This window comes from Rhyacophila brunnea, unplaced genomic scaffold, assembly GCF_057557595.1.
Source record: "Rhyacophila brunnea isolate RB1 unplaced genomic scaffold, BYU_Rbru_1.0 scaffold_23, whole genome shotgun sequence".
Lineage (NCBI taxonomy): Eukaryota > Metazoa > Arthropoda > Insecta > Trichoptera > Rhyacophilidae > Rhyacophila > Rhyacophila brunnea.
Genome location: NW_028232893.1, coordinates 28,896,022 through 28,920,063, shown reverse-complemented (window position 1 = coordinate 28,920,063; position 24,042 = coordinate 28,896,022). Strand labels below are relative to the sequence as shown.

The 24,042-nt window shown below is 36.9% G+C and overlaps 1 protein-coding gene across 2 annotated transcripts in view; it reads left to right on the top strand.

Annotated features, from left to right (window-relative positions):
* Positions 1 to 24,042, top strand: part of PIG-S (phosphatidylinositol glycan anchor biosynthesis class S) — a 233,453-nt gene that overhangs the window by 203,685 nt on the left and 5,726 nt on the right. For both annotated transcript variants that reach the window (XM_085950583.1, XM_085950584.1), the window contains exons 3-9: positions 4,790 to 4,929; positions 6,361 to 6,537; positions 8,701 to 8,919; positions 10,944 to 11,044; positions 11,903 to 12,080; positions 12,905 to 13,104; positions 21,402 to 21,543. In XM_085950583.1, the coding sequence (XP_085806709.1) occupies positions 4,790 to 4,929; positions 6,361 to 6,537; positions 8,701 to 8,919; positions 10,944 to 11,044; positions 11,903 to 12,080; positions 12,905 to 13,104; positions 21,402 to 21,543 (1,157 nt within the window). The remainder of the gene's footprint in view (positions 1 to 4,789; positions 4,930 to 6,360; positions 6,538 to 8,700; positions 8,920 to 10,943; positions 11,045 to 11,902; positions 12,081 to 12,904; positions 13,105 to 21,401; positions 21,544 to 24,042) is intronic.

Here is a 24,042-nt window from a genome sequence, read left to right as displayed (position 1 = left end):
TTGCGACGAAACTTTCGTCAGTTATTGTACACACACCCGCAAAGGTTTCTAAATTAGAAAAACCATCTTCTTCTACTTCTTCTTCATTATATCTTCTTTTATTCGTATGGTTCCTATACCATTCATCCGATTGCGATAAAACCTTCGCCAGTTGTTGTGGTAACACCCGCAAAGGTTTCTGAATGAGTACAACCATCTTCTTCTTCTTCATCATTCTATCTTCTTTTATTTGTATGGTCCCTATACCATTCATCCGATTGCGATGAAACTTTCGTTAGTGGTTGTGTCAACACCTGCGAAGATTTCTGAATTAGTACAACCATCTTCTTCTTCTTCATCATTATATCTTCTTTTATTCGTATGGTCCCTACACTATTCTTCCGATTGCGATGAAACCTTCGTCAGTTGTTGTGGTAACACCCGCAAAGGTTTCTGAATTAGTACAACCATCTTCTTCTTTTATTTTATATTCTTCTATTCATATGCGTTTCTATTGCATTCATCCGATTGCAATAAAACTTTCGTCAATAATTGTGCCAAAACCCGCAAAGGTTTCTGAATTAGAATAACCATCTCCTTCTTCTTTTATTTTATCTTCTTCTATTCGCAATGAAACTTTGGTGAGTTGTCGTGCGCATGCCCACGAAGATTTCTGAATTAGAAAATCATCTTCTTCTTCTATTCGTATGCGTTCCTATAACATTCATCGGATTGCGATGAAACTTTTGTCAGTTGTTGTGCGCACACCTGCAAAGGTTTCTAAATTAGTATTATATAAAATACAACGTTTATTGTTTGTTTGTTCCATGCAATTTTGATTTTTATAACTACATATTAATAACATTAAGTAATAACGTTTGCATATTTTGGATTCGATTTTAATTTAGTGATCTTTTGTTTGACCTTTACTCCTATTAGAATTATTTTCATATTGCCATATTGTATAACACAGATATTTAATATTAAAAAAATAATTACCTCTTATTATTTTTTAAATATCTAAGATAAATATCACCACGAAGCGACCCTGTGCGAAGCCGGGTACTTCAGCTAGTATATTATAATAATATACAAATAAATTATCACGAACATGTATCAACTTACCTATGAAACGTAATACCATCTTCTTGCTTATCAGTATGGCTACCACATTTAATTCAACACACAGAACCATCTTTCTACTTAATTAACTAAAGCTATTTACCACTGACTTTATGTTTAACACAAAAAAAATCAATTTTAGTAACACGCACTCGCAGGTTATCGACGCTTAGTTAGGCAGAAAACTAAGATTTGGCCGCTACGCCGACAGCAAAATCTTCTACACATCTGTAAACCTTTTACCGTACTCTACCGCAGAGATTATAAGGGTGCCGAATACTTTCTCACTCGCACTTATGCATCGTTTTTGTTCAGGCCCTGCGGTTAACTTATTGTAATAATTAACTGCCTGAATACATAAAGTAGTGATCAATGTGATAAATATTTATTAGTTGTAGTATCTCTTTTTGGATGTTAAATGATAATATGTCGTGTGTAGTTATTGTCATTGTCTGACCTTATTATAATGATTTAATAATTTTATGCTTCGTATTTAAAAATCAGAGTACGTCTTATAATCGATACTTCTTCTTTGCCCATATCCGCCCCTTAGCTGGAGCATATGGACACCACGCGGCGCCTCCAAGAATCCCTGTCGCTCGCCAGTCTTCTTGCTTCGTTCCAGGTCAAACCAGCATCCCGTAGCTCCGCCGTATACACTCTGTAGATTGTACTTAGCGGCCTCCCAGGACGCCGGAATCCGGTCGGCTTGAAGAACAGGCAAGCCAGGTTGAAGTTCTCTTCTGGCATCCGCAGCACGTGGCTCTTTCTGCAAAATGCCATCTCCCGTGATGTGTACCCCCAGATACTTGAAGCTGTCGACGCTCTCGATGCTTTGTCCATCGCTAATCAGAGGGAAATCTGGATCAGGACAGGTGCTATTGCACAAGACGTTGGTTTTCTTCGCGTTGATTTTCAAACCAACGCGAGAGGAGTTGTTATGCAACCTGTCGATTGTCTCTTGAATGCCCTTGATTGAGTTGTCAAATAGGACAGCATCATCGGCGTATTCCAGGTCGCATAGCTTCACCGTGGGGGTAACAGGTATGCCTCGGTCAGGTGGTATTGACTTCCGTAGTATGAAGTCAAAGAGAATGATAAAGAGAAACGGTGCAAGGACACAACCCTGTCTGACTCCGGTCGTGACCCCGAACCATTCCGTGACAGTGTCTCCAATTCTGACACAGCATTCGCTATTCTCGTGCAGGCTTTTGATTATGGCAATGATCTTGGGAGGGATCCCGTATGCTCCCAGTATCATCCAGAGGGAGGGGCGGTGCGGACTGTCGAAAGCCTTCTCATAATCCACAAAGCAGCAAGCCATCGGACTGTTCAACTCATGGCTCTGCTGGAGAAGACATCGAAGGTTGTGGATTTGGTCTGCACACGCTCGACCAGGTAGAAACCCGGCTTGGTTTTTCCTGAGGACGTGCATTATTGGGTCCCTTATTCTCATCAAAATGATGTTTGTCAAAATCTTTCCCCGAACACTGAGTAGCGTAATGCCTCGGTAATTGTCGCAGCTTAGAGGGTCACCTTTTTTAAGAAGTGTGATGATTTCACCGTTCACCCAGTCCCTTGGGCAGCGCTCTTCTTCCCACACCTTTGTCATCAGATGAAACATAGGGTGCAGGATTGCGCTCAAGCTGTACTTGAGGAATTCAGGATGAATCCCGTCTCCCCCCGGTGCCTTTCCGTTCTTGAGCCTTTTCACAGCCGATTTTATCTCGGTGTGCGTGGGCGGGCAATCGGAAATGTCGGTCGCTCGGGGAATGTCCAAAAGTAAAGCTTCCGCAGATATGTCAAAGGGATTCAAAGGGGGTGGGCGGTTCAGCACTCCGCAGAAATGATTCTTCCAAATCTTCTTGACGCATTCTGCGTCAGACTCTATTGCTCCACTGAGACCACGAATGGCTCCGGGAGTCGGTGGTCGCCTGCCGCAGACTTCACGGGTGATTCGGAAGAGTTTCCTGGTGTCATTTCTGCTTGCTGCCTCCTCTGCCGCTTCAATTTGCCGGTTCATAAAATTGCGCTTGTCCAACCGCACGGATCGTTTGACTACCCTGTCTTGGGTCTGGTAGTCAGTCCGGCGGTCCTCGGTTCGGTCGGGGTCTCTCTCCTCGTCTCTCAGGGCTTTCAGCCTGGCTCGTTCACCAATTTCAACCCACGTTTCATCAGACATCCACTTTGGCTGCTCACTCCTTCTGGTACCAAGGACGGTACGAGCCGACGACACAATCGCACTCTTTATGAGGCTCCAGTCCGCCTCAATGAGGTCGGATTCAGATTTGTGCCGCTCGTAGATACGATCTACACTATCTCGTACAGCAGTTTCGAAGTCGGTCCGAATTCTTCGGCGTTGGAGCTTCTCAACGTCAATTCGTTCGCGCTTTGGAGGCCTCGCCTGGCGACTGAGTTTTACTCGGATGTTTCCAATAAGTAACTCATGATCGCTATGGATATCGGCGCCTCTGTAAGTACGCACGTCGAGAAGTTCCTTTCGGTGCTTCAAGCTGTACAAGAAGTGGTCAATCTGCGTCCTCGTGCGTCCATCAGGAGACGTCCACGTATATTTGTGAATGTCTTTGTGGGGAAAAACAGTGCCTCCGATTGCAAGCTCGTTCAGAGTGGCGAATTCTACGAGCCGCTCACCATTATCGTTGGGGTCACCGAGGCCGTGTCGTCCCATCACCGTGGGGCCAAGCACCGGGTGTGCTCCTACTCTCGCATTATAATCCCCCATTACAATCACGCGGTCTCTTCGGGGGATGGCGGAGACTGCCGCGTGGAGAGAATCGTAAAAAGCATCCTTTGTCTGCGCGTCGGCATCCTCAGTAGGGGCGTAGCACTGAAAGACGGTCAAGGAGCTACCAGGCGTCTTGAAGGAGGCACGTATCAGTCTCTCCGAGATTGGTTCCCATTTCACGAGGCAACGGGCCGCTCTCTTTGATATCATTACTGCCACTCCCTGGCGATGGTATTGCTCCTGACCTGAGTAGACAATAGAGTAACCCTCAATCAACTTTCTCCCGGCTCCTTTCCAGCGCACTTCGCTCAGCCCTAGGATGTCCACACCATAGGTGTGCATGATGCGTGTGGCGTGCAGGTCCTTTCCGGGGGTACGCAGGGTGCGAACATTATATGTCCCAATGCGCATACTCGAGTTGTTAGAGAGGATTACTCTACCTGTTTCATTGTCCATTTCCATGCAAGGTCGTCGTTTTACAGAGCCGGTTGTCGTCCGAGGCTGCTGTGTAGGTGTTTTGTTAATCTGTTTCGGTTAAGGAGGCAAGGTGATTAGCCCAGCGCTCCCGAGGCCTGAGCCACGAGGGCCCTGAAGGTCGGCTCGACCAGGTTTTTCTGTCGGGGATTTCCTTCCCTTAGCCAGAAGGCCAGTTTTATGGCGCCGGTCACTCGCCCTTCGCCCCCTGCTGTTAGCTACAGCGTACGCTGCATTGCCCGGAGGTCGCCACGGGGAGGCCAGCAGATGGGACTTGCTGGCAGTTAAGCATTTCCCAATTTTTGCTATGAACACATCTACTGGCGTCAATGTGTCCACTTGGGGCCGACCAGCCGTTGACCGCTACACCAATCCGCTACACAATTTAAAAAAATTTTTCAATGTAAAAGCTAAATAATCGTTTCGTTAGGTCTTCGCCACTGATGCAGTATTAATTTTTCGTTCCAGGGTTTCTCTTCCTTACAGCAGGATAGCTGAGCTGGACGACATACCGATGAAGATTGCCATGCCAATTCAGCTGGCGTTTAAAGACCAAGCGAGAGGAGCCATGATCAAAGAAGAACTCGAAGCTCAATTCATTGATTCTGGTAGGGATTTTAACACTTAATATAATATTTACAAATACCATTCAAAACATTTCCTTCCTGACATAACGCACATTTGCAGAACTAAAAGTTCACTGTGCTCTGTCTACAGTGAACATTGAGAGTGCAAGAAGGATAATATAAATTAAATTTAAATTCTACAGATTCAATAGTCAATATCTATTATTCTGGTTGTCATACCATTATCAAGACAAAAAAAAAACAATTTGTGTCTTCTTCAATACTTTATTTAGTAATTATTTAAGAAAAATTCCATAATTTTATTATTCAGGTTTTTTTATTCTTTTTTATTCTTCTCTCTTGTGAGAGTAATATTAATTGTTATAATGTAAATCTCGGTTTCATGCAAATTGTACGTAAAACATTTCACTGTGGCACAGTTTGCAGCCAGCTTTCTATCGGAAAGAGATGACTGTGTACTATACGGTCTCCAATTTTATTAGATTCAATATAAACATTAATTCAATTTTCATAGCTGATTTTGGCAAAATTCATGAATTCAAGAATGAAAACCCAACCTAACTTAACAAATAATCCAATATGTCAGCTATTTTCAAAATTTGTTTGCTGCTGGCTTCCTGTTAAGTGTAAATCGACAAGAACCGTGTTTTATTTAGACAAGAATTTTATGTCAGTACTAAACGACCCAGAACGTTCTTTAATATATTGCCATATTTCCGATACAATATTTCAAGGTGAAGTGTAATACGGCGAACTGCATACGTACAAGTTTAATAAATCTCGTTAGTAAATCTCATGTTATGAACGTCCTAAATTTTGATTTGTTATGTCCACAATGTTTTGTTTGAATAAATAAATAAATAATAATAAGTTTTTGAAAATTATAATAAGTACTTTTACCTACATATTTTGGAAACACCTCAGAAACAATCTTGAAAAAATTTCACACCAGAGAGGACTCTTATATCTGTATCCATCGCATTCCAGCCAATCTGCTTTACCGATTAGGCCACCTGTGCCCTACCTAATTACAACTAAATGAATAAAAACATTTATTTTATAGAATTTAGATTTAAATTCCATTTACGTTTAGTACTATTTCATACGCACGCGATGACCGAGCGCTAACGTGTCAGCCTGTAATGTTATTAATCTCAGGTTGAAATTCCGGATCTGGAAAATTGACATGTTGTTTTTCAATGTGTGTTTGCACAAACCACACCCGCCCCTCACCACACCCGGTCTTAATCGGGCGTATCACGGAAACCCACGTTTGATGTGAAGCATCATTTTTATAATGTGAAAGGAGCGTTAATGTCCATGTTTCTAAGATGTAGGTGAGCACCGGCCTTAGAAGCGCATAATAGACTTAAAACCATGTATCACATACTACAAAAAACAGCCATGATAGTCTTAAGCAATATATAAAATTATTATTCTTGTTGGTTTCAGACGTCTATGATCTAAGATTCGACTTGATAGTCCTGCCGGAAAACTTCAAGTGGTCTGTGGAGAATCCTTCAGCAGTCAACGAAGAAGAGGGTTCCCTCCGATTCATAGAATGGCCCTCGCTGCAGTCGGAAGTCAAGGTCACACTCTCCAGGACAGTTCTGTTTTCATCAACAACATGTGAGTATTGCTAAACAAAATACCGTGTATAAGAAAAATATTGGTAACAAAACAGAAAGTCAGTATACTAGCATTAAACAAAAATATAAAGGCGATTTTTGTTGTTTATTTACGCAATTTGCATAGCTGACTTCATAGAGCGCTGAGTTTTTGCATGGTTGGCCAGCTGACTCATTGTAATAATCATTGTTTCCTAAAATTCATGCTTGACATTGACTACTGACTAGATAATTACTTATTACGAGGGTGGGTCAATAATTCCTTAGAAAAAAGCATTAAAACAGTTTTTATTTTTGTATTTTTTTTTTTATTTCTCAACATAATCTCCTTGGAGCTCAATACACTTGGTTAGACGTTTCTCATTTTTTTTTAAACCGTCAGAAAAATAAGTTTTCGGAAGGTCCTCAAAATAAGCATTTGTCCGATCGATGACTTCTTCATTTGAAAAAAAACGTTGTCCACTTAGCCATTTTTTTAAGTTTGGGAAAAGGAAAAAGTCACTGGGGGCTAAATCTGGCGAATACGGTGGGTGGTCGACCAATTCGAACTACAATTCTTCAATTTTAGCCATTGATCGTAAACATGTGTGAACACGGGCATTGTCCTGATGAAAGAGGATTTTTTTCCTGTTTAAATGAGGCCGTTTTTTAGCTGGTCCAATAAAGATGCATAATAATCCCCTGTTATTGTTTTTCCTTTTTCCAAATAGTCAACGAAAATAATTCCACGTGCATCCCAAAATACAGTAGCCATAACCTTACCAGCTGATTTTACGGTTTTCGCCTTCTTTGGACATGGTTCGCCTTTCGCAATCCACTGCTTTGACTGTTCTTTCGTCTCGGGAGTATAGTGGTGTATCCATGTTTCATCTACAGTCACAAAGCGACGAAAAAATTCATCCGGATTGCGATGCATGAGCGACAACAGGGCTTTAGAGGCCACCACCCTATTGCGTTTATTGTCGACTGTGAGCAAACGCGGCACCCATCTTGCAGAAATTTTTTTCATGCCCAATTTGTCATGTAAAATAGAAATGACGCTACCTTTTGAGATCCCTGTAACCTCAATTATCTCACTCAACTTTAATCTTCGGTCACTTAACACCATATCGTGGATTTTATTGATCATTTCTGGTGTAGTCACCTCTACAGGACGTCCTGAGCGTGGTTCATCCTTTGTTGATGTACGACCACGTTTAAATTCATTTAACCAGTTATAAATAGTTGCAAGTGAAGGAGCAGATATGCCGTGAACTAAATCCAACTCATTTTTTATTTCCTTTGCTGTTAACCCTTTTATATTAAAATGTTTAATAACAGCTCTAAACTCAATTTTCTCCATTTTCCATTTTTCCATTTTCCACAAGCAATTTTTTTTTTTAAATGTACGAGAAACACACAACAACCCGACCAATCTGATTGAAACTTCGCAGCATACTGAATCGGTAGTGCCGCTGCATGAAAACAAACCGCTTACAGTACTAGTCGCGCCACCTGTCGGCTTTTCTAAGGACTTATTGACCCACCCTCGTAATTACCACATTAAAATAGCATGCTAATTATATAGAATCGCCACCTAATCGTTAAGTCTTTAGCGTCCAATGTATTAATTAAGGCTGAGAGACTGTTATTATTACAACGTTTTTATTAGGTCGTATTCTTATTTGTCCGGTACAAATCTTGCAATCGATTTTTAACTAACTTCCCGACTAGCTAGACATTTGAAACTTTTAGAATGTATCAGAACACGATTAATACACGATGAATACTTTTAGCCATCTTTAAGTAGAATTGAATTCATTTTTAGTTAATTCTGATTTGTATGAATAGTTATTTCGGAAGAAATCCGTAATCCAATCCACTATTATTGGTTGCTAAGGGGGTGGTCCTAGCAACTAAATTATTAATATATACGTGCATTACTATGGAAATCAATATGAATGTCAAAATGACATATCAGTATTATTTCTATCAAGTACAAATTTTTTTGATCGTTTAAGCTAGTCAAGTCAAGTTTATATGATTCAACAAAAAATTTAAAAACGTTGTATATAAAAAGTTATTTTTGTCTTGTAATTATTTTTACACGTTTATAGTCATTTAATGTGTTTGAACACCAAGTTTACTTTGTTATTTGTATTGCATATAAAAACTACTTTTTCAGCTTCTTCCAAAATCGGCCGAGTCCTCCGCGAATGGCTGCTGGCAGAGAATTCGTTGCAAGCAACTGTCGCGGCCATGTCCACACCAGCCGCGTCACGCCACGATGCCGCAGGCAGGAGACGCGCGCCACCTGCCAAAGCGTTTGATGTCACCGTCAGCGTTGTGGCGCCAAAACCTGACCTGATCACTGTCGATTGGGCACCGCGCGAGGCCATACAACGTAATATAGACAGAATATTCATCTTCTTCGTTGGGATTTCAAATCTGAGGATTGTGACCTGGATAATTATATTGGCCATCTGACAACCTTTTCCACAATTTGTATTTGGAAGCGGGTGGCCAACTTAAAAAAGCTTTAGGCAGATTGCCACTGTCCGATCATGATGGAGCCTATTGTTTATTTTTCAAACTTTGCTTATTCAAAAAATGCAAAGCTATATATGTACCATATTTATTGCCTTAATAATAAGACACATGCTTTTACTATTTTGGTGTCTCTGAATAATTTCCCATAATATATACCAGGGGTGACCACACTTTTGTTTTCTAGGATCGACTAGTTGAAAAAATTATTAATGGCGATCGACTGATATCACTTGCAATTATATCATGCGAGAACAATAAAACCCCATTTTTTATAATTCAAATTGTATTTTGAAAACAGATATTTTATACATATAAAAAATAACGATACAGAAACATCGAATTAACGTCAATATTATAGGTACTTAAGTAATATTATTATGTCTTTCACTTCTAAAAAAAATAAGTAGGTACACATTAACTGTAATTTTGACATAATTACAGAATTTGTCTGTATACCGAATATTAGAAATTTTGTAGTAGCCAAGATGCAAACCCTTCACCAGGAAACATACTTATTCTATAATAATATGAATTATCATTTAATTACATCAATAATCATATCACATCAAATTACATCGCGCAGCCATGTATTTTAAAATTTAAATATCCCTTGAGGAAAATCGCGCCACAGGCGACTTTTTTACTATTCGAACAGATTTGTAGCTTGTGTTTTTCTTACTTAACTGGTCTATCCGCTACGCCGGGCTCCCCTCAGGCTAAAGCACTGTCAGACCCCCCCTTGTGGGAGCCATGCCTGCTGGTGTATAATGTAATGATAACTGATAAAAGTGGGTACTGTTGCCTCATTTTTACATAAAGTAATAAACCCAACATGATTCCCAACCATAGGAGGAACTCCATCAGTCGTTACCGATACTAGTTTATGAATAGGAAATCAAGTACGATTAATATTCGACTTAAATGCATTAAATATATTATCTTCTCTTTTGGATCGTTCCTCCATTGGTAAAACTGTTAATAATTCTTCTGAAGCAAACTAATTGAATAAAAACGCATAGTTGTGCAATATCCGTGTAATCTACCGACTCGTCAAATTGCAATGATAGGAATTTACATTTATTTTATTAATTTTTTCCTGTAGTATTTCTTCTTTTGAAGTTTAAGCTCATTACTTGTGTTCTTCGTATGAGTGTATTTCTTGATAATGATATGAAAGAGAAGAGATAAGAACTAGCGGATTTTAAGAGCTGGAACATCGAGTAGTTTTGACTCGTTTGAAGAAGAAATAGTACAATATTATTATTATGTCCGCGATCAACCAAAAATACCTTTGCGATCGACGCACTGGCCATCCCTGATATATACGAATAAGAGCTCATTTCCATTTGAGGTTTTTAGCGAACTCTATAACATTGCCAACCCTTGTCTGTTTTCTTATCTAATCATTCTGATTTTTATCCTTTCGCGTTATGCCCTAGCATGCACCTATCCATACTTCATTGTGCTATTCTAAGTTTCTGGATCTCTTTTTTCGTTAGGGTCCATGTTTCACACGTATATGTGATTACAAGAAGCACACACTAGTTGAACACTTCGCGCTTTAGGACAGTGGGGGGTCATTTTGAAGACATTATTCAGGCGGCCAAAAGCACTCCAGCCTAGCTTTACTCTACGAACACTTGTTGCCCCTACACTTTTTGTCCCAGATAGATGTAGTTTTTCACCTGTTCGAGCTGAGTGCCATTGATGAGTATCTATTTTTGGCCCGCAAAGCAGTTGAGTTGAGGGTTAAGTTATGATCGAGGAACGATTATTATATATTATTAGAGATAATTCAATTTATGATTTTTTAATTTTACATTGTACTTTTCATGTTTTCAGTCGCGTTTCCCAAATAATTTTTTTCTTTCATTTCAGAATATTTACAGCCATTTGTGTCAGAACTGAGTGCGATACATAACTTCACTCTGAAATCTCAATGGCTGTATTTCGTACAGTTGGACTTTTATCCTAAACAGGTATGCTGGCAGTTGTTAGTTTTTTAAAACAGTAAATTATTTTTCACTGTCGAACAATTTTATTGTAAGCAACAAACACGCTGCGGCGCATTCAATTTTGTTAGCAGTTCGAAGTTTTTTTAACAATATGAAAATGTTATATTATCTCTGCTTAGATCAGTGCATTAAATGACATGTACTATGTCAACAGATAAAATAGGGAAGTTGTGGAAGTAATTACAAAGAAAAGTTGATTTGAATGAAAAAATTATAATTGTTAGCTGGTTTTGAGTACCATGTCCGATCTTAAGAAGATCATAATATGGGCCTGCACAGAGTGGCGGTTGTATTAACAGATTTTAGTGATTTGCTCAACCTATTAGGTCCATGCTCTGGATTCAAACACACATTAAAAAACAACATGTAATTTTTTACCAGACTCGGGATTTTAACCAGGGACCCACGACATTATAAGCCTGACGTGTAAACACTCGGCCTCCGTTGGTCGTACAAAAATACCTGTCTTGAATTCCATTGAATTTCATGGCTAAATTACAATGACATACTGTTTTTTCGTTGTTCTACTCGTCTATTCTATGCACTACATCTAGGGTAGGTTTGTATCGAAGTATTAGCACTTATTGTAATAATTACAATAAGTTAGCTGTCTAAAAAGTCAAAACGTCGATCTCGCTCTAAAATTTAGCATAACCAACAGAGGTGCTGTTAAAACATAGCACTTATTGTAACAATTACAACTAACTTATTGTAATTGTTACTATAAGTGCTAATACTTCTATACATACCAATCTTGTGTATAGAATAGGTCGCTGGATTGACAATTCGTAGGTAAATGAAATAGGACATTTTATTTTGTAGATGCCCGATGATACGCCGTTCAAGCGTCACTACATGCTGGCGGAAGACACGCTCCCTCACCTCATCACTCCGCTGGAGAAGAAACTGGCTTCGCACATCTCCAAGAACCCCTGCCTGAATCTGGTTCTCTATACGCCGGCCTGTGAAGATTCTCCTATACATATTTATAATAAAAATGGTAAGATATCATACTACATACCAACACGACATTGTCAAAGGCCACAAGTGTGCACCATTTTTCGATGAAAGGTCACTTTATCAAGAGAAAATAATGTCTTCAGGTGCCGTGTGAAATGAAAAATTATATATTTATTGACAGAATTTAAAATAGTTATTTTTCTCATTCATCAGAGCTTTTTTCAAGCAAAAAAAAATTAATACAATTGACCGATGGTAATTTGATGGAATTTGAATTTAAATTCCAATAGATTTAAGTTTTGTACCATTTATTGCATTTGAGTTGTTTTTTGCGATTTGTGTTTCGCCTTTCGGCATCTTCAGGCACCAATGGTAAATGCACACTGACAACGAATACGATTAATTGTCACTTATATCAAGACGTTATTGCAGAAAAATCATTAAAATTAAGGGTAAATGATTTTTCCTTAAATTAAAACTTAATTAACCTCAATTATAACCTGAATTTAGATAATAATTCGGCATTTGCAGCTTACTTCCTTTTTATAGAATGTGTATACATTGTTAATATCTAATAAAAGCATTTTTCGAAAAATCGCGGGTTACGCCCTTTTTCCTAAACACAGTCGATATAATAAATGAATACAATAAAAAATGGTAAAAACCCTTATTACCTACCAAGTAAAAGATCAAGTATAAAAAACATATTTTGAATATTTGGCAGTGCCGAAGGGTGGAGGTAGACCGTTAAGATCCGACATGCACACCAAACTTTTTCAGTCATACGTATTCTTTTTCATTGTACTAAGATCACAAATTGCAGATGCCGAATGAAAAATATTTTAATTACATTTCGTATTTCAGGCATGAGAGCAAACGGCGCCCTGGACGCATTCCTGTCTCCTCGGTGGGGCGGTGTTGTGATCGGAAACCCTCCCGCCAGCGTATGCGAGGCTTACCTCAACGGAGATCAGCATACGATACCGACTTACCAGCCTCCCACCAGAGAAATCATGGGATACTTCCTGGCACAGCTTCGCTTATTACTCGGTATTCAAGAACAGGTGGGTTACGTATTAATTTTGAATTTCAACTAGGTACTTAGATCGCGGTAGCATAAAATCACTTGACGAAAAGGAATGTGATACCATAATGGGATGTATTTTGGTCGATCGCACCACAGGTATTGAGTTGTCAAAATGGAAGAAGCGTGTCCATTCAATTGTATTATAATATTATTATATTGTGATTTTAAAGACGAAGCGTTAACCATTTTTATTTCCTTAACCAGCTTATGTGAAAGATTTTTTGGTACTGTTCTGTTATGAGGAATACAGCGGAAAACACATTTTTAAAATACCCGATATAGCGGATTATTTGTTAGGTTAACCTAACCAAACCTAACCTAACCTAACCCAACATAACCTTACCTAAACTAACCCAAACTATCAAATAATCCAGTATATCGGGTATTTTAAAAATGTGTTTTCCGCTGTATTCCTCATAACCGAACAGTACCGATGTTTTCAAGTTATTTACGAGGAAGCCCATGTGACCTCATCGTATCATCTGATTTGTATTGCATCACTCACGGCCTGCCGCCATAGTGAGTGAAAGAGAAGTCTTCACCATTGCGTAGTAAGCATAGTATGCGAATTGTTTGATGATGAGTCCAATGATTGTCCAAATGACGACCAAAACTTTCACGACAAATGGGAAATTGAGTATTTCTTGTGATTTCAATTCAATTCAATTCAATTTATTTATTTTTACATATTGTGGACATTACAAATTATAAGTATAAGACGTTCACAACATGACATAAAAAAAGAGATAGATAGTATGTTATTAAACAGTAGAAATATGTACATACAAAAATATTAATTATATAGGTACATGGAAATACATCGGATGAGTTAAGGTGATGTCTCTAGGTAAAGTTGTTATCGAAAAATAGCTAGAAAAGTTTATTAATCGGTAAATATATATTCAAAAGTAATGAGAAAAATAAAATAAAAAATTAAGATGTATCGTGGAGTTCTATATACCAAAAATACGTGTCAAATTCGGTACATTTCTATCGGGTGGTAAAAATGAATGACATAAGATTTATTATCAAAATTACGATAAAAATGTACGTAAATCTATTACCTAGGGAAACGCTAAACGTTAATTGGAATTTATTATATCCTTATATCTTTTTTTTCAAATTTAAAAAACATCGATTTAGAGGTTAGAAAGCATGCAATTAAAATCGAAACATCTCGGTTCAGACTTAATTTATCGCAAAAAACGATTAGCGTTTCTATTAAAAATATTATTTAATAATTTTTAGGCTAGTTATTTAAATTTAATCTTGTATTTTTGTATATTAACGAATCGATAGAAATCGAAACCATAATAATTGCTCGAATTGGCAACATGCTGACAACACTTAGCCGACGCTTGGCCGTATAGTGCTGCCGTCGTGGAATTATTTGGAAACAAAATATCTTCATACAAAATACACACACAACCATAACATGACGTTGAAAATGAAACTCACACATAGACAAGACAAAATAACATTATTTTTCTCTGAATCTTGGCAAAAATCAGTTTGTGTTAAACTTCTATGCGAAATTGCCATATGAATAAAAATAACTTAACAAATTAAAATTACAATATTTACTTAATATACGTAGGAACCTGCCTATATTCAAAATTTGATACTGAAAATTATTTTCAATTAGTATTTGCTTAAATTACAACTGTTTTTTACCATTATTTATAATAAAAATAAACAAATCTCGCATTTTGACATATTATGGCAGCACCATCAATAATCACCGCGCGCTTAGGCAACCGCCAATCAATTTTATCTTTTTATTAATTAATTGTAATAATTATAATTAATTATAAATTAATTAACTAATCAGTAACATTTTCGTTACTAAGTAGGTCGTGTGATTATTGATTGATTTTTGGTGAAGAAATCACACATTGTATGATTTTCTGCAACCAAAATTATTTTATTAGGTTATGTTGTAGCTACTGACGTTTGGCGTGTTGTTATTCTTGTTTTATGCATTTTTATATAATTTATGTTACTCAGTGCAAATTACGTGATATTGTTGTGATAAATTATATTGTGAGTGTTTAAATTACATCACATATTCAGTGTAGTTTAATTAAATAGTGAATACCAGAGGTGTGTGATAAGTGAATATAAATCTTTGTTACATATTGATCTAGTACCTATATTTTATTAATAATTATGGATGTGCCATGTGTAAGTGTTAAAAAATATAAGTCCTACACTAGAAAAAATACAAAACTATCTAAAACTACCAAAATATTGATGGAAAGTCGTGATGAATACTTTAGGAAACGGAAGTTAGTATCATCCAACACAGCCGTTGCTTGTGAACCAATTCCGGTGATAAATAGTGATGTATCCATCTCGGATGACCCAGACAATCTTCCAGTATTGACAGATGAGCACAATTATTGTGTGAGACTTGATAGTTGTGAAGACATTCAGAGCTGTTGGCCGAAAAAATTGAAAACGTATTCGGTATACGGTATATCGTATACGGTATTAAGTCAACATTGCATTTTGAATGCAGGTGTTGTGAGAAAACAGCGTCAGTATTAACTGAACCCCAAACGTCTACGATTAATACATCATTTGTTTGGGGATCTTTAAATATCGGGATTGGTTACAGTCAGGCACAGGAATTATGCGGTATTGTGGGAATTCCATTCATGTCTTCGGGAACGTTCCAAAGGCATGAAAAAAAAGTTAGCCAGTCATGGAAAACTCATTTGTGTGATCAAATGTCGAAGGATATAGAGATCGAGAAACAGTTGGCTATAGAAAATAATGAAATTGATGAAAAACACCCCTATATAACGGTCATTGTTGACGGAGGTTGGTCAAGAAGGAGTTATGGCCATAGTTTTTCTGCCAAATCCGGAGTGGCATGCATCATCGGAAAACGAACAGGAAAACTTCTTTACCTAGGTGTTAAGAACAAATATTGCCACATTTGTACCATCGCAGCCAATGAAAAAAAACCAGCTAAGAAACATGAGTGTAATATATCTTTTTCTGGACCATCGACAGGCATGGAGCAAACCATTGTAGTTGAGGGACTAAATTATATTTTTGACAAACATCAAGTATGGGTAAAATTTTTAATAGGGGATGGTGATTCAAGTGTATTTGCTAGGGTGCGTGAGAGAGCACCGTTTGGGTATAAAATTAAAAAAATGGAATGCGCGAATCACATGGTCAAATGCTACACTAGCAAACTTTATACGATGGTTAATAACGTAAAATACGATACGAAAAGCCGAAGCTTATTGCGGAAGGAGATTAAACGTCTCAAAAGTGCTGCACGATACGCTATAAAACGATGCGAAGGCAATATCACTCAGTTAAAGTTGGATTTGAAAAATGGACCCAATCATGTATTTGGCGAACACTCTGAGTGCCGTGCAGATTACTGCAAGAAGACACATCCTGATGTAAACAATGTACCATATTTGGAAAAATCTTTGATGATGAAAGGTATACGCCTCCATCTAGACGGAATAATTCAAAAAGCTGATAGTAACGAATGTTACCACAAACTCGGCAGAAAATTATATGTCATTGGTGAGCAAATTGACAGGTGGAAAAAGAGTTGATTTCTCCAGAGGCAGTAGTTATAAGGGTAGATGTTATGGTGCTGGACTAGCTCATTCGCTGGGGTCAGCACATATTTTAGGTATGCATAAAAATATAACCGGTATGTCTCCTAGTCAAATAATTAAAAGTGTTGTTATTAGTCGGCTAAATCGTCTTAAGGCGAGACGTTTAGATTTCACTTCCAGGTATAAAAAACCAACTGTCCCTGTAAGCAACCAAGCTGACTGTGAATATGGCCCGCATGCTGCCGATTCAGATATTCCACAGTTGGACTTACAGGAGAAAATGAAAGAAATTATGGAATCTTTACAGGCTGGAGTTTCTTGCGATACAGATTGTAAGCAATTGCAGTTGGCGACAGTAGGGCAAAGTGAAAATTATTTGTGGATTGATGCCAGGCATAAACGTTTGACAGCATCTAAGTTTGGGAATATTTTCAAAATGAGAAATACGACACCTCGGCATAATACTGTTAAAAATATGCTTTTCCCAAGTGATATTGTGACAAAGGATATAATGTATGGCAGGAAGAATGAACGCACTGCTATTGCCTTATATGAAGCAAAAAACAAAGTCACTGTTATGCCTTGTGGTCTTTTTGTAAGAACGGAATTCCCATTTTTAGGAGCAAGCCCCGACGGTTTAATTGGGAAAAATGGGTTGATAGAAGTTAAATGTCTTCCGTCCATCGGTTCCAAACCAATTTTAGAGGCAGCATTACAAAACAATATATTATGTTTAACTATTGTGAACTCCGTACTTCACTTAAAAGAATCACATAATTATTGGTTTCAAATACAGGGACAGTTGTACATTGCGAAGAAGGAATACTGTGATTTAATTGTATATGCCGACAGTGGAATCGAAATCATACGACTTTTGCCAGATCCACAGTTTGAGACACGTGTTCTACCGCGTTTGATAAGTTTTTATAATGATTGCCTTCTTCCAGAATTAGCTGATAGCCGTATCCAACGGGGTATGAGAATTCGCGAACCTGAGTTTATATTAAATAATTTGCAAACTAAAGCGAAGAAAATAAAAAAGTAATTTATGTTGACTTCTGATATAATTCTCGCAATAAATATGTCATAGTTTTCCTTGACATTTGGACATGGAATTTCGCGTATCCATAAAACTGATAGACTACGTAGTGCGCTCTTAGAAATCACAAAGGCCTACCGATCAACTTCAACGGACGCGCTTCCGGTCCTGGCCGCATTCTTCCACTTGACCTGCACATACAGGTCAGCGGTCCGTCAACGAAGCTCCTCAAAGGTGAGGAGGCCGTTGTTGGTGACTTTCACCTTGCCCCGCCTCCTCGGCATGTTGCTGAAAAAGTAACCTGACTATACGTCTATTGACGCTTGACGCGGCATAGAAGACCTGGCAGCGACGGTGGAATGAATCAACCAAGGGCCGGCACACATTTTAATTTTTTCCAGACATTAAATGGCGATTGGAGATAACCAAATATCTGACTCCTGACCATCACACCGATCAATTTGTGATTGGACACGGTGGGTTCGCTGGCAAGCTCTTTGAGCTTGGACTTGTAAGCCGTCCGACATGTCCATGCGGAGGGGTAATTCAGGATGCCAACCACATCCTCTGGGAATGTCTTAGAATGTGCTCCCGAACGGGAGGAGATGCTCAGGTCGGTCCAACCAGCTGTTGGGCCCATCGGGCCGTCCGACTTGGTTGCTACTAAGGCCAATTATCCTGCATTTAAAAAATTTGCGGCGTCTTACTGCGGGCGTGAAGATCTCTACACGTAATTTTTGCTGTTCGTATGATTAGCTTCATTATTTTTTCATATATACAATAGAATTATTTTTATTTTAATAATTTCCTTGCGCTCTTCTCTCCCCGGAACTTTGCATTAGAAAGTAACTTCTTTAAACTCAGTCAGAGCTCACTTTGAGCGTAGCAACCTTAGTCCTGGGTATCTTTTCCTAGGGCATTCCCAGCCTAAAACTGAACTAGATGCTTCACATCAACCAATGTAGGGCCACGTGATGGCTCGTGGGTTAACTTCAATAATATTGCTTATTATATATACTTCATTAGAATAAACAACTTCTTTTGTAGCTGTTTATGCATGCCATGCTTGTTTCGTGGATTTTCATGATGGTTTTCAGATTTTTCGTGTTCTATGCTTATAACGATATCTCATAATTATTATTAATTTACAATGCTATACAATGTAACCAATGATTTTTTATATTCTAAAATGTTTTAATGAAAATAACTAGTGGAACTTTTTTATATAATTATATACCATATATAGTTAGTTTATTTAGTGGTTATTTTGGTTTCTTTGGCAATTCTTCCAGAATATATTCCTAGAATTGTCGGACTTGAGCGATAATAAAAAGCATTTCTAATCTACGCATGCCTTTTACTATTTATTATACATGTTTTCCTGATATCGTCGCCTTGGAAGTGAATAGAGCTTCACGGATGTCATTTGTGTATTAGATTGTTTAGCAAATTTGATGGAAATCATGTTCCTGTAAAAAAATCAGTTATTTTTCTTCACCATAATAATAATTATAACCAATAAGTATTTCAAAAATTGTTTGGTCAAATAAAAACGTTTTTGAATTTTGTGTGGATTACCTCTATTCACTTCCAAGGTGAAGATATTCACCAAGATTTATTTTCAACACGTCTAGTATTCTCAATACTTTCTATAACCTGATTCCTAAACCTAAACAATTTTTCACAAACATGTGTTTGGATCCAGCGTGTCTATTCCTTAGACTATGTACGCAAGACGCTTCCCGCTGCTATCTAAGGAAGGTTTGTATCCAATTGTTGTAATTGTTACAATAAGTGCTATGTTTTAACAGCACTTTTCTTGGCAAAGCTAAACTTTCGAGCGAGATGACTGTTTAGACCAAGGGTTCCCAACCTCGGAACGCGACGGGTTTTCTGTGGGGTCGCCAGCTTATAAAGCTAAAAAAAATTCACTATAATGCAATTTTTATTTTGGGCAGAGAGGTGGTGGCGTTCTCATTGCTGTACGCTCCGACCGACCAGACAGTATATCTGTTGTTGACTGTCACTTTGCTGCAGCTATTAACGTCGTTATTATTCGATTACGGTGAAATGGGTCATTTTTCACTGTTACGTGTATTTTCCACCGCGATCGTCTCGCGATGCATATAATTTGTTCTTTTCATACTTTGAAAACTTGCCAGTTGATAATTGTATAACCATCATTGGTGATTTCAATTTGTATTCATCTCATTTCTTATCCTGTATGAATCTCAAGCAGTTTTCAGAGATAAGAAATTGAGATACCCGGGGTTCCAGCGGCTAGCTCAGGTGTCCATCGAACCCCGGATTCACAAAAAAAAGATAAAAAAAGGATTTATATATGTTGGTAAAATTAAATAAAACACTAAGTCTTTCTCGTGCGGTCTTAGCGTTATATATTTTAATATTTGGTTGGACAACGTTACTTTATAGTCCATTACATATTTTGTTTTTACAATTAGTTACACAGGTCCGTACACGGTTTACAAAGGACGCTTACTAACTTTCTTTTTCAAATTCCCCGTACCCACGCCGTCCAGCAAAAAGGACTCTCGTGATTGGACATACGATTAAAGCACTTGCATCACAAAAAATGGAAGAAAGCGAAGTGTCTTAGCGATTTTATTTTCTTATATCATATCACGTGTATTATATCAAATCTTGTGACATTGTCAATGTTATCAATGGAATCCAGTTTTTACTCTTGGCAGACGATTTAAAATTATATGTGTCAATTCACAGTGAATTAGATTGTCACATATTACAAAATAACTAGTAGAACTTTTTTATATTATAATAAGTGAAGGTAATTCCATAAACAACGTTTTTTGTGTAATTGAATTTGATCAAATTATATACCTACAATATATTATAATATACTATCATAAAAATGTCAATACGATATAATAAAATATTGTACTTATTTAAAAAAATTAATAATTATTTGAATAAGTATATATATATAATAATATTATAGTAAGTAGAATATATTATATTCTTATAATATGTAAATGAATTTTTGTCTAGCGATTTTTTTCTGGCAGGGCTTAGTCCAATTTTAAAATCAAACCAACACCATCTATAACTTGTACTCTTGGTTCAATGAAAACAAATAAGTATGACTGACAAAGTGCGCACTATTTTTGTCGAATTTCCACACCCTACCTCCACTATTATAGACAGTCCTAATAACCTTACGAAACATCATAAACTGTTGATCGCTCGGAATACGTTTTGGACATTAACAAGGGATTTGAAATAAAAACAATTTAAAAGAAGAAAACTGAGCAAAAAAGCATTAATTTTGTTCTACATCGCAAAAAATAATCTACATGGTTTACCCTGCTTGGCCTGTCTACACTTATTATGTAAAATTTCTTGATAAATGTCAAATAATTTGATCGTACGCGCAAGATTCCACTTATGACGATTCCTGGCAAATGGCAGATGTTAAAATATGTGCCGGACAAAAAAATACCATTAAAATTCAATCGTTATATGACAAATTCACACTTGCCGGGGTCGTGATGAACAAGGATTACTTTTACACTTTAAACCAATACAAATTTAGCTATAAGTCTATCCTAGTGGTAAATCAATTGTTTGGACTTTCGGCCAATGTAACTTCTGTGTTTGTTTTAGAACCCAATTCCCGGGGCAGAAGTAGAACCGATTACAACTGTATCGCCGAGGAAATGGGAGCTAGATGCTCTCATCCGAATCAGGACCATCGAGCAAGTGACGTCGGCAAAGCTGACTCTTCGATCTCTGGCTCAATTATTAGGTTTGTATCACATTGTAGGCCCATTTTATATAGCAGTGGCGAAGGCTCCATACTAAGCGATTATTTAAAGCTTACCTTCTATTTTCAAGTATTTAATTTATATAAATAAATATCTATATTGTAGGACATTGTAGTTTATAATAAAAATATTGATTGCCATCTATCGTCGTTATTTATAAGTAGAGCTTTTAATTTAGTCATGTTTCGAATCAAAAATAAATGACGGAACGTCCAACGTGAGTGCTATTTTTAGAATTATTTCAACGATAATCCAAGCCGAATTTTCTACCGAAATTCAGTTGCCAACTTCATGCATGTCTGGGTTTTTGTTCGAGACTCAGAAGCGTTAACAGACAAGCTTATTCGAAATGTTGATTTGCTTATTGTCTTTGCTTATCTTTAAAAGCAAATAATAAATAATAAGGATGATTAAAAAAAATAATAACTATTGTGTTCGATCACATATAATTTATAAATTGTTATTAAAAATAAATATTGTATTAATTCGCGATTATTATTTAGGTTACTTCAGTCATAGACAAACATAACATGCTATTCACAGTTTATGTCATTTTGACATGTCAAAGCGGTGGTAAAGGTTTATTTTATAATACAAAATTCATTGTGTTACTGTGAATGTGGATAAATTATCTCATATTGTACCGAAATCATTCGCCAGTGCTTTAAATATATAAGTATTTATTAAATTGTGTAGTGTCCCGGTAAAAAATGTGCGAACGATTGCATTTAAAAATTATCAAAGCTTGACCTTCCAAGGGTTCATTTAGATTTGAATACAGCAAAAAAACTTATATTAGACATTTTCACAACAATTTATAAATGATAAATATTTGTTTTTAACTGGCAGTTATACATTAAACAAACTTTTTTGTTGGCGATGCGTATTGTTTGGTAAAGAAAGTATGCGTGGAATTCTACTGCCATAAGTGATTTAAATAATTTGACAAATTCGGCGGTGAAACCTATGACCAGTGTGTCGTTGTCATTAGTGTGCACCTATTCATCAGTAGTAATATCGTAAGTATTATCTTCTTATTTCCCGTAAGTTACCTGACAAGTGTGCTCTTTTTCTCTTATCTCCACAGCTTACCTCTTTCCAAAAGTCACCCTTCGCCACTGTTATATAGACATGAAAGCACATTGGTTATGATGCCATGTGAACGTCAGTTGAATGACTGACAAAGTTTTATGTGCACTATTTATGGCGGACCTTAACCCGATCGGCGCGTTAAGTTTCCATACAAAAGATGTGCTGTCCGCGGTAGGTTTTTCGAAATGTTATTCTTCGCTGTATTATAATAAATACGGCAGTTAAAAATTGTGGCTACAACTGTTATCATGCCTAGATACATAAGGATCCAAGTGCCACACTAAAACACATAATAGAGTGTTGAATTTAGCTGTGTTTACTTTAACAAAACTACTGTATTGCTTTGTTCGGATAAACTCTGTAGCCATTTTCGATGACAAAGCACTTGACTTCAAAACAAGTGCGCCGATGAAGACAATTAATCACTGACTAATTTTATTTTACTCGTGTTAAAAACACTTAAAAATGCCATAAAAATTATTGAAAATAATAGCTTTTATTGGTGACTTATGAATTATTGTTAATTAGTGTAAGTTTTATTGATGACAAATCCATTAAAATTGGATGGTAGTCACCAGTTTTATTTCGTGGCATAGATTGTGTCAGCATTTTACATGTTTTATGGGCCATTATAATTTAAGCGTAAAGGTGAGTCCACACTGATTGAAAATATTATAATAATTTTTTTGTTTTTTTTTTAGTGAAACTTGGATTTTGTAGATTACTTTTCAGTTTTATTGAGCATTGTGTTATGTTAGTGATTGTCATTTTATGTTTTGTAAAAAAAACAATATTTATTTTTTAAATTGCGTAAATTTTTCCAAGTGCTATAAAAACTTTTTTTTGGGTAAGGTTTTAAAAATTTATAAGCATTAAATTGTACGCGAAGATAATATGTAATATAGTTGAAAAGTCAATATTCCATGATTTATATTTTATACCTACCCGTGTGTGTTTTTTTAGCAAAAATTTATACGTTTTATATATTCCTTCATAGTAATTCGTAATTTATTTATAAAAATTGCAATCCTCTAAAATATAATAATATATATTTTTTCATTCCGTGTGGACGCATCTTTACTAAATATTTACGACTTTCAATAATGAGCTCGATTTATGACTTTGAAACAATTAGGGAGACACATGAGTAATAAATGACATAATCCAGAACACAAGTTCAAGTACATTTTTAGAAATATTACGACAAATTTCTTTTCGTTTTTTGGTTGTCTTTTTCGTATTCCCGCACATGATGTAAAAATCGCGGTGAATTCAACTTTACACGGTAAATACTCGGCGCACACTCAACTCGAATGAAATATATTTTGTATACCTACTGCGCAGCCGCGAAAAATACCGCGTAGATTTGAACTGATGCAATCGGACCG